At 50.6% G+C, this 14,014-nt stretch overlaps 1 protein-coding gene across 4 annotated transcripts in view; it reads left to right on the top strand.

Moving 5' to 3' along the window:
• Cdh23 (cadherin related 23) overlaps window positions 1-14,014 on the top strand; it is a 322,925-nt gene that overhangs the window by 157,192 nt on the left and 151,719 nt on the right. For 2 of the 4 annotated variants that reach the window (XM_042690127.1, XM_042690126.1), the window contains exons 11-13: window positions 10,548-10,553; window positions 12,035-12,184; window positions 12,870-13,028. In XM_042690127.1, the coding sequence (XP_042546061.1) occupies window positions 10,548-10,553; window positions 12,035-12,184; window positions 12,870-13,028 (315 nt within the window). The remainder of the gene's footprint in view (window positions 1-10,547; window positions 10,554-12,034; window positions 12,185-12,869; window positions 13,029-14,014) is intronic. The other 2 variants (XM_042690128.1, XM_042690124.1) reach the window with 1 other exon arrangement.

The following is a 14,014-nucleotide window of genomic DNA, read 5'->3' as shown; positions in this document are numbered from 1 at the left end:
CAGGAATCTCAGAATACCCTGTGTGCCTGCCCCACTCTGAAATTACATCGGATGTCAGACCCAGTGCTGAATCTCATTATTTAATGTATGCTGAAGCATGGGCACAACTACAGATAGCTTTTTAAACACTTGGATAATTGTATTTCAGGATAGCTAGTAGAGGTTGGTCTTCATTTTCTTATTTATTTAATTTTGTGCTGGTCCTGGGACTTGAGTTCAGGGCCTGGGTGCTATCTCTGAGCTGTTGTGCTCTATGACTTGAGCCACAGCTTCACTTCCTGGTCTTTGGGTAGTTAGAGATAAGTCTCATGGACTTCCTGCCCAGGCTGACTTCAAACTGTGAACCTCAGATCTCAGCCTCCTGAGTAGCTAGGATTATAGACATGAGACACTGACACTAAGTAATTTGGGTCCTCTTATTTTATTTTATGCAGTTAAAAACATTCTGAGAAGGAAGTCTGTGGACTTCAGCAGACTGCTGGGGGAGGGGGCGGTTACTTGGCATAAAAAGTTGTGACAACCCCTCTTAAATTCCTGTATTCACTGACAGGGGACCTTCCCACTCCCCATCCCCATCCCCCAGAGCTCCTTTGAGTTTGGCATCCTGAGTTATCCACCCAGGTAGGATGGGGATGCAGAGATGAGACAGGACCAGTTTCTCTGGTCACATGGCCCCATGCTTCTGTAGCTGGGGGTCTGCTTTGTGCTTTGTGCCCCTCTGGAAAGTGATCACAGATGCTCTTTATTCTCCCTCCCCGCTGATGTCACCCATGCCATGGATCTCCATGTCCAATTGTCCTAAGCAATCAGACCAGACTCTAAGCACTAGAAAGCAGTGACAAGGGTCAGAGAAAGAGAGAGAGGTGGCTGCTAGCATCCCACAGGGGCAGATGGAAGATTCTAGACACTCCATTATCCATCCCAACCTTTCTCTCCCTTTAACCAGACATGTAATTAGCATCTGGTTGGAAATCTCCCACTTTGCACTGCCCCTGGGAGAAGTAGAGGAAGAGCTCCTCCCCACACCCTCCCCCGGCTCTGGTTTTACTCATGAAGTCACTCAGAGAGGAGCTAGGGTAGGGGCTTGCCGAGAGAGCTCCAGTTCAGGGAGCAACAGAGGTAGGCAGATAGGGAAGAGAAGCCAGCATGGCCCTTGCCCATGCCCTAGGCCAAGGTACCTGTCCCAGCTGCTTGTATTTCTAGAATGTTCTCTTGTGCTTCTGCCTCCTAGAGGGGGTTACAGATTTTGTATACCTGTGTGCTTGCAGCAGTCCCCAGAGTCCCTGGTGCCTGGATGATCACTCTCCAGTGGGCAGGGGGTTTGTTTGCAAGGCTTCTGTTGCTCTCCGCCCACTCTCCTCGCAAGATCAAGGCTCTCCAGGAAAATACAAGCTGTGTTCAAAGCAAATCTGTTGTGGAACAGGAGAGCCCCATTTGTGCATTTTCCCATTAATTTCTCCCCAGTTGCCTTCACTGTGGCTCGTATTGCCACCATGGTGATTATTAGGATTTTCTGTCCATGGCTGTGTCCCATGGTGTAATTCCTCCTGGCGCCCCATACTCCATCCTCCTTGAGGACCAGAGGGTGTCCATGGTGTGATTCAGACACCTCCTAATTTAGCCTCATCCTAAGTGTAATTAGCATGCTATTTGCAAAGGCCCTGGCCACTGCAGGGGTGTGACACCCTGGCCTATTTGGCAGCTATAGTGCCAACATCCCTCCCTTACCCACCCCCCCACCCCCATGCAAGCTCCTGTGCAGGAATAGCTGGGTAAGGAAGTGGAGGAACTGTTTTATCTAAGGAGTCACACTCTAAAAGCATGGCTGGCCGTCCTGAACACCCCTACTGGGATGAATCAGAAACAGAACTGACAAATCTCACCCCACACACATACACCCTTGTCCTCTTCATCCCTGGCTGGTCCATGACACCTTAGCGCCCACCTCTGCAGGGACCCTGTTCACTCTAGACCATGACCTCTTCTACATTTCCCCTGCCTGCCACACCCTACACAGTGCTAGCTGTCTCTCCCCATCTTAGAGTCAGGGCAAGAACAGCTCAGCTTGCCTTGCTAGTGTCACCCATCAGCATGGATCATGGCATGAGTCATGGACTGTGAAATGTCCTCAACAAGTCACAGGAACTTGAGTCCCACTGGGCAGGTACAGTGAAGGTGGGCCACCAAGGAAGACAGGAGCCTGCTCTCAGAGCCATGCCAGTTCTGCTTTCCTGGGCTCCTGTTAACTGTCCCCTAAAGTGGGATGACTAGGGCAGAGGGTCAAGGCACTGCCCAGCAATGGCCAAGCTAACTGTCATAGCTTTGTGGTTCATTTGTGAAGGCTTAGGTTAGACAGCCTGGCCCCCACTCCAGGCTGCAGTTTCTCTCTGTTGGAAAGAAATTCATGAAAACGGAATTAAGGGGCAAGAAGAAATCAAGATCAAGAGCATCACATGTTGTTTCATGGTATAAGGGTGCTAAGCATGGGTCTCCACTTCCCAGGTGGATGATAGCTCCACTCATCTCCCCTGAGCAAACTAGGCAAGGAAGCCTTCCAAGGAAGATCACAAGAGGCCTCTGAAGGCTAGCTGGGCAAGCAGGACCATAGCACCCATGGGCCTGGGGCAGGGAAAAGAGAGGTGCACTGTATGTAGGCTCTCTTGGAGGGGAGGAAGGATTTGTTCATTCCCTCACTACCCAACCAGTATTTGTCAAAAACCTGTTCATCGGTGAACACAGCTTTGTTTTTTTATATTGTGTGTCTCTATACAACACATGATTTAACTTAGAGTATATAATACACAGTGTAATAGATGTAATATCCTATATCTATGTAATTATGATTATTGACATAATTTACAATTAATACATATAAGTAATGTAATTAATATATAAATATAATTATATAATAGATATGTATATGTGTATACACACAATTGACATATATGTAGATATATTATTACTATATATTACTATATATTATAACATATTATTAAGAACTGAAATTTTGCTTAAGAAGTATGTATGGGTCTTCCCTAAGAAACTTCCTGTTTCTTAGCTATTGAACAGACCCTGCCTCTTGAAAATGATTACTCCATGGTAAGAGACTAAAGAAACACACTGGGGCAGGTAGAGAAAACACAAGCTGTGTTTGGAGGTTGGGGAGTACCACGGAGGGGAGGCAGTCCAGGGGGAAGGATCTCTAATAGGTGTCTGACAGAGACCTGTGAAGTGAGGATGTTTGTTAGAAAAGTGTTCCAGGCTGAGAGAAGGGTGAGTGTGAGGCTCTGAGGAGTGCAGAGAAGGCAGAGAGGAAGCAGCCAAAGCCCTAGGTGGGGGAGGGGAGGCTGAACTAGGACTAAAAGGGAGCTTTGAGTGCAGTGATTAGTGGGCGGGAGAGGGGGTGGGGCTAAGAAGGACACCTATCAATAGACACTAATTAGCATTTCCATCTGTGTTTACTTTGCTGTTTTCAGTTTTAATTGCCCTCATTAGGAGGTGCCCAAACCTGCCCATCAGCTTTCACGGGGCAACAACTAGCAGCTTTCCTCCCCCCTCCACTTAGCCACTTTCAGCCTTCAGCCTCCACTCTCCCTGGGCAATTGGGAGGGTTGGTGGTGAGACTGTGCCAGGATGAGGTGACATCCAAATGGATCTCAAGGATATTAAGCTGAATGAAGGAAGCAGGTCCCAAATGTTATTCACTGTGTGACTCCAGAACATTCTCCAAGCCAGGGGTAGTGAGCCAAGCCAGTGGTGGCCAGGGGCTGGAAGAGCAGCTGCAAAGGGACAAAACAAAGCAGTTTTGGGGATGGTGCAACAGCTTTTTGTCCTGGCAGTAGGGGAGGGTATAGAGAAACTTGTGCATGCTAAAATTCTCAGAAATAGATGACCCAAATATTTCTTTCCCCTTGCATGCTAACTTAATAATTAAAAAAAAAAAGAGTCGGGTATGAGCTAGGTGCCAGTGGCATATGCCTGTAATCCTACCTACTCAGGAGGCTGAGATCTGAAAACTGCAGTTTGAAGCCAGCCCAGCCCAAACAAGAAAATCCATGACTCTTTATCTCCAAATTACCACACAAAAGCCAAAAGTAGAGCTGTGGCTCAGATGGTAGATTGCTAGCCTTGAGCACAAAAGCTCAGGGACAAAGCCCAAACCTGAGTTCAATGTCCAGGACCAGTACACCGCCCCCCCACGATAAGGTTGGAGCGTTAAGGACCTTTCCAGCTACTCAGACATGCAACTGGTGAGCCCAGCTCACCAGCACCAACCCACTCTCCACTGTTATAAATCAACAATTGTAGCACACTCTCTAAGACAGCCAGAAAGGCAGGCTGGATGGATTTAAATGCCACCAGGAGTTTGGGCCTAATTCAGCAGGCATTTGGGAGCCATTGATGGTTCTTGAGGGTGAGTGATATCCTCTGAGCTATGCTTTTCAGTTGGTTCATCTGGTTGCGTGGAGAATGAGGGCAGGGCTGAGGGCAGTGGTAAATAGCACCCTGGGTAGGGACCAGATAAGTGCTGCAACGCTTTGGTGCAATGGGTGAGGATGAGGGTGGGGTTTGGAGTCCCAGCAATGGGTCTTCTCTTCCTCCTCCTCCTCCTCCTCCTTCTTTTTGTCAGTCATGGGGCCTGAACTTTGGGCCTGGGCACTGTCCTTCAGCTCTTTAGCTCAAGGCTAGCACTCTACCACTTGAGTCACAGTGCCACTTCTGGTTCTCTCAGTGGTTTATTGGAGATATGTCTCATGGACCTTTCCTGTTTGGGCTGGTTTGAACCATGATCCTCAGATCTCAGCCTCCTGAGTAGCTAGGATTACAGACGTGAGCCACCGGCACCCGACTTCATTTTGTTTTTAACAGTAACCCCACAAGGGCAATTTGATGAAGTCACAAAGGAGGTGGGACTCTGTGCCCAGGAATAGGAGGGAAGGAAGTGATGGGACAGAAGGAGACAGTCAGATGGTCAGTTGTAACTAGGTTTTGGGAGTGTGAGACTCCCACAATGCACTGGGGTGATGGGTTACAAATTAGGAAGAATGAATTCAAAACCACCTGTCCCTCATTTGCCTTAATGTTAAGTGTCCAGTGCACATGATAATTCACTTCCCAGCAGAGCTGGGGCTGGGTATGCCTGGTGCTTCCTCTGAAGAGAGGTGGCATGCATGCGTGTGCAAGTGAGAAACATCTGCTACCTTACACCCCTCTCCTACCCATGAATAATCCACACATCCGAGGTGAGAACTATCGTCCTCTTGCATTCGACCCCTAGAGTGCCAGCTGCCAATCGGATTGAATTAGATTTCACAGGGGTTTTTTTTTGCAGTACACGGAATTCACCAGCAAATTACTCTTAAAGAGGGAAAATCAATCATTTGGAGCAGAGATAAGCTGAAGGCAAGGCAGCCTCGGATTGATCCTGTCTGTGCAGGCGTGCGTGGAATTCAACAGATAACCTGGGGGTGGGGAGGAAGGTAAAGAGGGTGAAATATTGAAGAGAATATAGAGGGGAAATGTAGGGGAGGGATGGAAGTTGGAGGAGGGGTCAAGGAAAGAGGTCATCTTAGTTCAACTGGGCAACTATGCCATGCACTTGGGGGCTTATAACCACAGGAACTCTGTGTGTGTGTGTGTGTGTGTGTGTGTGTGTGTGTGTGTGTGTGTGTGTGTGTGTGTGTGTGTGTGCCCGCGCGCGCGTGGAGCTTGAACTTGAGGCCTGAACACTGTCCCTGGGCCTTTTTTTTTTTTTTTTTTAGCTTTTTTTGAGCATTCTTTGGTCAAGCCTCTACCACTTGAGCCAAAACTCCACTTCCAGCTTTTTGGTGGTTAATTGAAGATAAAAACCTCACAGACTTTCCTATCTAGCTGGCCTTGAATCATAATCCTCAGAGCTCAGCCTGAGTGAGCCATGGGCTCCTGGCACCACAGGAACTTTGTACCTCCTGTAGGAAGCTAGAAAGTCCAGGATGAAGGCACAAGTAGTTTCCTCATCTAGAGAGACAACTACCTGGATGGTCTTCCTGTCACTGTGCCTGAACATGGCAAAGGGTGTGCTTCCCATGTTGCAAGTTGGAGCACTGAGGCAAGAGACAAAGGCCTCCCCTAGTGGTACAGCAAGAGTGACAGCTCCAGAGAAAACAAGTTCCTACCCTCAGACCTGAGCTGCTCAAGCCCAAACCAGGGAGGAGGGAAAAGTCTCTGGGAGGGGAGGGCAGCACCAGCCTTGGCCCTGTGCAGCACAAGTGGTGACTACTCCCAAGGCAGAGCTGGGAGCCTAGAAAGCAGGAAAGAGGGATGACAGCGCTGAGCTGCCAACCATGCTGAGTGAGTTCCCCTGGAGCCTCAGGTAAAGCTGGGAACAGAAACAGTGAGTTCCATAGGGTCCTCCACTGACCTCAGGACTCTTGACACCAACACGGGAGGCTTGGATTCACTGGCCCAAGGGCATTGGCCCAGATAAGCAGGGAGAAACAGGGGCAGGAGGGAGATGTTGCTAGCTTTGAAGGGAGGGTGAGAGGAGGGGAGCCTCCTGTCTGCTAAGGGCTGCTTTGCTGTCTGATTGGAGTTAATTAAGCGAAAGGGTGGACAAATGGGTGGTACAGAATACTGTGGACTTTGATTTTCTACCACTCGATAGCATGGATCAGACCTATAGAAAGCACAGTGGGGGAGGGGAGGGAGATCACAGCTGCTGCTCAGGGTGGAGGTGATCATCCCTTAGCCCCTGCACAAATCCCAGCTTCATCCTTCTGCCTGCCTGCCCCTCTCATCCCTGGCCAGGGGCTTGAAATAGGTCCTGGATCCCATGTACTTCTAATGATGACTGTGGCTCTTCTTAATTGAACACTTACTCTGTTCTAGGCTGGGCTTGATCCTGAGCCTAGGCCTGAATTATAGTGCTGTTTTGGCTTCCACTGCTTCCCACTGTAGTCTAGACAGCATTTCTAGGAGGGCAGCACTGGGTTTGGGTCCTTTCTCTGCACTCCAGGACCCTATCCCCCTTACTAGCTTGGGCTGAAGGGCTTCCCCCAGCCAGCCCACTGAGCACCCCAGGAACCTCATAAGGACCCTGCTGTTCTTGCTCACCGTGTTCAATGACCCTACCACTTCATCCCAAAGATGGCCTTGGGGACCAGGTGTGGTGGTGTGCACCTGTAATCACAGCTACTCTGGGGACAGAGATAGAAGGATGGTGTTCGAAAATATATCTGCAAAATAACTAAAGCAGAACAGGGTTCTAAAGCATAACATGGGGGCTCAAGTAAGCGCAAGGCTCTGAGTTAAAACCCCAGTACTAAAAAGAAAAGCTATTCTTGATTGTTGCTTTCCTTCCCTATGCCATCCCTAACCAATCTGAGCTTGATCCTTTCTGTTGAGAGGAATTAAGGTCCCTTCCGAGGGTATGTTGTAGTTCTCAGTAGGGTGAGGGTCCCTGGCATTTGAAGTGCAGAGGGAAGAAAATTCAAGACCCTGCCTTCAGGGAGGTGGGAGAACACAGTTCACAAGTTCAGAAGACAGGGCCTTGCTTCTCCCCTCTCACAGATGGAGAAACTGAGCCAGGAGTGGAATGGACTTGCCTACTGCATGTAGCTGGGAAGAGGCTAAACAGGTCACCACGGCTTTGCCACACAGCAGGACCATATGTGTTTGGAGTGGGGAGAGAGTTTAAGAGACAGAGGGACAGAGGTGCCTCTGATGAAGACAGGGAGTCTGGAGGGCATGACCAGCCTCCCTCCCTTTGGTCATCTGCAGAGGGAAGAACCATCAGGTGGCCACTAGGGCAGCCAAGCTCAGAGAGGAGATCAGGCCAGCCTTACCCTTTGTCCAGGACCGGAAAAGGCCCCTCCAGGGCTGAGGAGGGATGCCCTCCACTTCTAGGACCCAGATGGGTGGGGGCAAGGTTTGGGAGGGGAAGGCAGCCCCTTCTGGCAGCTGGCTGATAAGGCTCTGCCCTCTGCAGGGGGCTGGAAGGCTGCAGTCACCAGCAGCAATGAGGCTGGATTGCAGGGATCCAGCAGTGATTTCGTATTACGACCCCCTCCCAATAAATAAATAAAGCTGAGCCAGTCCAGGTCTCCCTGCAAGCAGCTGGCGGCTCCCCAGCCCACCGCAGCTCCTGCCTCGGCTTGGAGACCTGAGGCTGCCACCAATCTGCCTTCTCATCGTCTCTCCCAGCTGGAGGAGAATTTAATCCAGCCGCCTCCTCTCCAACACACACTGGGGCTCCTTTTGATGTCCTCCTTATCTCCCTTTCCAACAAAATCGCCCCTCCACAGCTCCCAGAGAGCCTCCCGCCTCTCCCACACCTCCTTTCCACCCTGCCACAACAGCCTCCCCACCCCGTGGGAAAGGGCACCTTCCATGACCCACTCTTGCCTCTCACAACTCAGAGCTTGCCCCTTGCTTGTGACCTGGACACAGGTACACACAGGTGGTACACAGTAATCTCTGTGCCAGTTCTGGGCAAGGCACTGCAATGAGAGGGCTGGAGGCCCAGGGTTAAGAGCTCAGACCAGGTAGGGCAGAGTAGCACATGCCTGTGATCCCAGCACTCAGGAAGCTGCTAAGGGAAGATGGAGTTTGAGGGCAGCCTAGGCTGTATAGCCTGACCCTGTGTCACAGATCAAAGTGGGAGGTTCAAAACCAGGCTGAGCAAGAAAGTCTGTGAGACCTTTGTCTCCAATTAACCAGCCAAAAAGCCAGAAAGTAAAGCTGTAGCTCAAGTGGTAGAGTGCCAGCCTTGAGTGAAAAAGCTGAGGGACAGCACACAGGTCCTGAGTTTAAGCCCTAGTATTGGTGTGTGTGCATGCACATATGTGCAGACACAGAGTGTGCGAAATGTGTGTGCAGATTCTGGAAAAGGCAGGATGGGCCCACATGTGAATGCTGCCCTGGCAGCTGGGTAGCTTGAATGGTTAGGTGGTGGCTTCTGTGTCTTTTCTGTAAAAAGGCTAGATTGTGTGTTGATGCCATTGGGCCATGATGAAGTCTGGTGACTTTGGCACACAAAGTTGTTGGGATGAGAATCCCTAGCCAGGACTGTGGTTAAGGGGATTTGCACCCATTTACCTAACAGGATATATCTGTCATGCACACCTCTATAACAAGGGCTGGCAGCCACAAGCCATGCTCAAGCAGGAGCCAGTCCTCTGGTCAGGTTGTATAGCAGCAGGCTGAGTATGTGAGGGGGCTGCTCAGAAAGTGATCCAGGAGGGTGGGGGCCAGAGGTGGGGAGGTCCTCAGGACAGCAACACATAGGGCCCCGGTTATTTTTGAGATAGGTTCTCACTTCCTACTTAGATACAGGTCTGGACTATAAACTACCTCTGTTTCACTTCCATGATAGCTGTGATGGCAGGTACATACCACAGCACCCTGCTATTGGTTGAAGAGGAGGTGTCATCAACTTTCTCCTCTGTCTGCCTAAAACTATAATCCTCCCAATTTCAGATTCCCAAATAACTGGAATGACAGGCATGAGCCACCAGCAACTGGCTTGCGCTTTGTACATTTGAACTATTGAAAGATTATTCCTGTGTCTGCTTATCACATCTCTGACATTTTTAATGTTAAGAAAATTAAAACATAGCTGGGCACTTACGGCTTATACAGATAGCTATCTCCTTAGAAAGCTAAGGTTGGAAGATTTTAGTTAGAGGCTAGTCTGGGCATAAAGTTCATGAGACTGCATCTCAACAGAAAAGGCTGGGCCTGCAACCACAACTATAGCAGGAAGCATAAATGGGAGGATCAAGGTTCAGGCTAGCCCAGGCAGAGAAAAGCAAGATCCTATCTCAAGAAATACCAGAGCATAAAAAGCCAGAAGTTTGCTTAAGTAGAAAAGCACCTGTCTAGTAAATGTGAAGCCCTGAGTTCACATCCCAGTACCAAGAAGAAAAAGAAAAGCAAAGAAAAAAGCAGGGCACTTGTGGCTCACACCTGTAATCCTAGTAATGCAGGAGGCTGAAATCTGAGGATTGTGGTTTGAAGCCAGCCCAAGCAAGAAAATCCATGGGATTCTTATTTCTAATTAACCACAAAAAGCCAGAAGTGGAGCTTTGGCTTAAGTGGTAGAGCACTAGCCTTGAGCACAAAAGCTCAGGCCCTGAGTTCAAGCCCCAAGACTGGTAAAAATAAAAGAAAGAAAGGAGGGAAAAAGCAAAAGAGGAAAACATGACAGTTCTGCTGGGCTGTATCCAGGCTCACTTGCCTGTTAAACTTGTGCAATGAGAGGGGGAGAGTAGGGAGAGCCTACCCTTGTTGGACCTCCTCGCATTTCCTTGGACCCCTGCTCCCATGCTCAGCCCTCCTGTCCTCTAAGCCCCAGGACCCCCGAAGCTGGGTCCACTGAGGCCCCATGGAGCTGCTTCTCTAGTGCAGGGTGAGGTTCTAGGGTCCTCCTCAGCCCTCTCGCTATCCTGACCTAAGGTTCACCACCTTTTCTCTTTGCTTCCTTTCTCCTCCACACCCGTCTGGCTCCTTCTCTCCGGCTCCCTCTTCCTTGTCTCCATCTTCTCTGGCTGACTGACTCCCACTGACAGAACTTGGTAAGTGAGCCTTGACAATCCGGGGGTCTGGGAGTGGAGGTGTGCTGGGCAATGTGGAGAGGAGGCTTGGCAGGGGGCATTTCTCGGTCCTAGTTGGCGCAGCTCAGACATCCACCTTCCCAAGCCTCCCGGTTCTGTGGGGGGAGAGAGGCACAGTGTTGCCTGTTCAGAGTTGATACACTCCACTGCCTTTGGCTATTAGTGTCCCTTCGGGCATTTAATTGATTCCCTCCATCTGACAGGATGGACCCTCACACCAGAGAGAACTGAAACCCCCACAGCCTGACAAGACCAGAGAAGTTTTTCCTATAGTCCGCACGTGGGGGAAGCCCCACATTTAAAGACTTCTAGGGTCAGGGCAACCCCTCTGCCCACTCTCACCAGGAACAGCTTCCAGATGGGAGCCCCCAGCTCCCTGATCCCTAACCTCCCCTGGACAGCCAGGAAGAGGCTATGCCTACATTGTGGCTATGTATTCCACAGCAAAAATGCAGCATCACCCTATCCAGGCACTGAGCAGGTGGATTATATCCCCCATCAGGTAATGAGGCCTGGACTGGTGCCCACTAGGCATCCATAGCAATGGCCAGGAGGAAGGTCCTGACTGGGAACCCCCCCTCAGGTCCCACCTTGTTGGAAGGGTATCTGTGGGTGATCTCCCCACAAGACAGGAAAGGAACCAACACTTTGCAAGCACGCTAGACTGTAAGCATCAACAGCCCTGCTTACTGGCTCTGAGCTGGGGTCTTCAGAAACAGGAGTGATCCACACTCTGCTTTGTGTGGCCAGAGTCAGGTGGCTTCTGAGGGTTTTGTGGGCTGTAGCTTGGGCAGAGCCATCAGAATCACTGAGCTAGAAGGAGGTGGCTCTGGAGCCCCAAAGCAACCCACTGGGAGCAGCAGAGCTCATATGGACATGGCCATGCTGACTGAGCCAGAATCCATTGTCCTCCTGGGCTGTGCTACCCTGTCTTCTGTCACATGTAAGCAAAGCCATGTTCTTCCTGACTGACAAGTCCAGAGAGAGAGATGTCACCTCCTGTTCACCTCCTGTTCCCCCATCCCAGCCTACTTAATTGCTTTCTCCTCCTCCTACTCCCTACCTCTCCCCATTCTCCCCCCATGTCCCTTGAGTGTTGTGCTGTCAGGTCCCTCTCCCCAGCTTCAGTCCCTGAAGCTAAAGAAGGACACAGACAAACATGGGAAGGACACTGTGGCAGAAAGAACTAGAAGAAAGTCCCCAAGGCCTAGGCACAGGCAGGAGGCAAGGACTGGAAGCCAGGCCAGCATCTCTTCAGCTCAACCAGGGCCTCACCAAGGGGGCAGGCACATCCTCTCCAGCCTCCAGTACTCCTCCTCCATGCCCCCATAAGGCAGTCCCACTGCCTTTCCCTCCAGTGCCCTCTGCTCCTCCATCCACACGGCCCCCATGGCCCCAGCTTGCTGCATACTTTCTGACTGGCTTCTCCATCCTCGCCCCAGGGTCTGAACAGCATGTTTGAGGTGTACCTGGTGGGCAACAATTCCCACCACTTCATCATCTCTCCCACCTCCGTGCAAGGGAAAGCAGACATTCGCATGCGTGTGGCCATCCCCCTGGACTACGAGACCGTGGACCGCTACGACTTCGATGTAAGCCTTTTTCATGGCACCCCTCCCCTCACTGGGCTGTGGGGGTTCAGGGGACACAGGGAGAGGGGCAGAGCACCACCCTTCAAGTCCTGCCTCCCAGAGAAGCCACTGAGAGACAGGAGACTAAGGATATGTCTGGGAGTTGGGGGCAGTCTCAGTAGGCCCAGTGTAGCCTTAGAATCTCCCCTTAAGAACCTTATCAGCTGAGCCTGTACTCCTAGCTATTCAGGAGGCTGAGAGCTGAGGATCGCAGTTCAAAGCCAGCCATGGCAAGAAAGTTCATGAGGTTCCTTATCTCTAATGTACTGCCAAAAAGCTGGAAATGGATCTATAGCTCAAGTGGTAGAGCACTAGCCTTGAGTGAAAAAGCTAAGGGACAGTGCTTGACCCCAAGTTCAAGTCCCAATATTGGCTCATGTGCACGCGCACATGCGCACACACATGCACACCCATGCACAGGCCCTTGTGGCTTTCAGCCCTATCCCCACTGCCCTTCCCTCCAGAGCAGAAGCAGTAGCCACCCCTGGCCCCGTGCACCAAGGATAGATGCATTCACAGCATATTTCTGGAAGTGGCTTCAACAGGCGTTGCCATAGTTGAGACTAACCAAGGAGCAAGGAGGTCTTTCAGGGTGGGGGGAAAAGGGGAGAGGCGAACTCACCCAGCCCCTGCTCTGCTCCTCCAGCTCTTTGCCAATGAGAGCGTGCTGGACCATGTGGGCTACGCCAAGGTGAAGATCACCCTCATCAATGAGAATGACAACCGGCCCATCTTCAGCCAGCCACTGTACAACATCAGCCTGTATGAGAATGTCACCGTGGGGACCTCAGTGCTCACAGTCCTGGTGAGTCTGTATGTCCTTGGGGCCACTAAGCTCACAAGAAAGACCCATTCAGGCAGAAGAATTCTCAACTGCTGAGCAGTTGGGGATGTGTTCCATGTACCTAGAGATAGTGTTTGTTGGGATGCTGAAGTGTCTGGACTCTCCAGGATGAGGCTCCCTGGCTGGGGCTGCAGTGTGGAAAAAGAGCCTACCTGAAGGATTATAGGATTGGACCCCAGACACTTTGATTTTTCTTCCTTATATCTGACAGGGACTGGTTCTGGGTGGGCCAGGTACTCCAACTCTAATGGTTAGGTAAGGTGGCATTTCTGATGAGGGCAGTCCTTACTAACTAAGCACTGCAGGTTCCCTGAAGTTATTTAGGCAGCCTTAGCTTTGTTTGGCTGGAACTTGTTCTTTAGCAAGGGGACCCTATCAGTGCCCCTTTATATCAGTTAGTACTCTTGTATGGGAGATATAGAAATCATGAAGGGGTTCAAACCCTCCCCCCCACACACACACACACAAAGAAGGAGGCTGGGCTAGGAAAGTGGCTCAGTGGTAGAGTGCTTGCCTTGCATGCATGAGGCCCTAGGTTCGATTCCTCAGCACCACATAAGCAGAAAAAGCCTGAAGTGGCAGTGTGGCTCAAAGTGGTAGAGCACTAGCCTTGAGCTGAAGAGCTGAGGGACAATGCCCAGGCCAGAGTTCAGGCCCCACGACTGACCAAAATAAAAAACAAACAAACAAACAAAAAACTCATGCAACAAGAGCATAAAGGATTTCAGGCATGTTTGCATCCAGGTACTCAGTTCAACAGGATTGGTCTCTAGCACCTGACTGCTTTCTGTAGAGGCTAAGAGGAACACTAACACATCCAAGCTTACTTTTTGCCAGTTGATCAACCCTAGTGTGGTGGGGTGGGGAGTTCCCTTTCAATAGTCCAGCCAATGTCCCAGAACTGAGTCTCTGCTTATTTCATCATTCTAGAACTAGCCATCATGATT

The sequence above is a fragment of the Dipodomys spectabilis genome, unplaced genomic scaffold (genome assembly GCF_019054845.1).
Source record: "Dipodomys spectabilis isolate Male_0828 unplaced genomic scaffold, ASM1905484v1 ptg000136l, whole genome shotgun sequence".
Lineage (NCBI taxonomy): Eukaryota > Metazoa > Chordata > Mammalia > Rodentia > Heteromyidae > Dipodomys > Dipodomys spectabilis.
The sequence above is the reverse complement of the archived record's forward strand: the minus strand, read 5'-3'. Positions and strand labels throughout refer to the sequence as shown.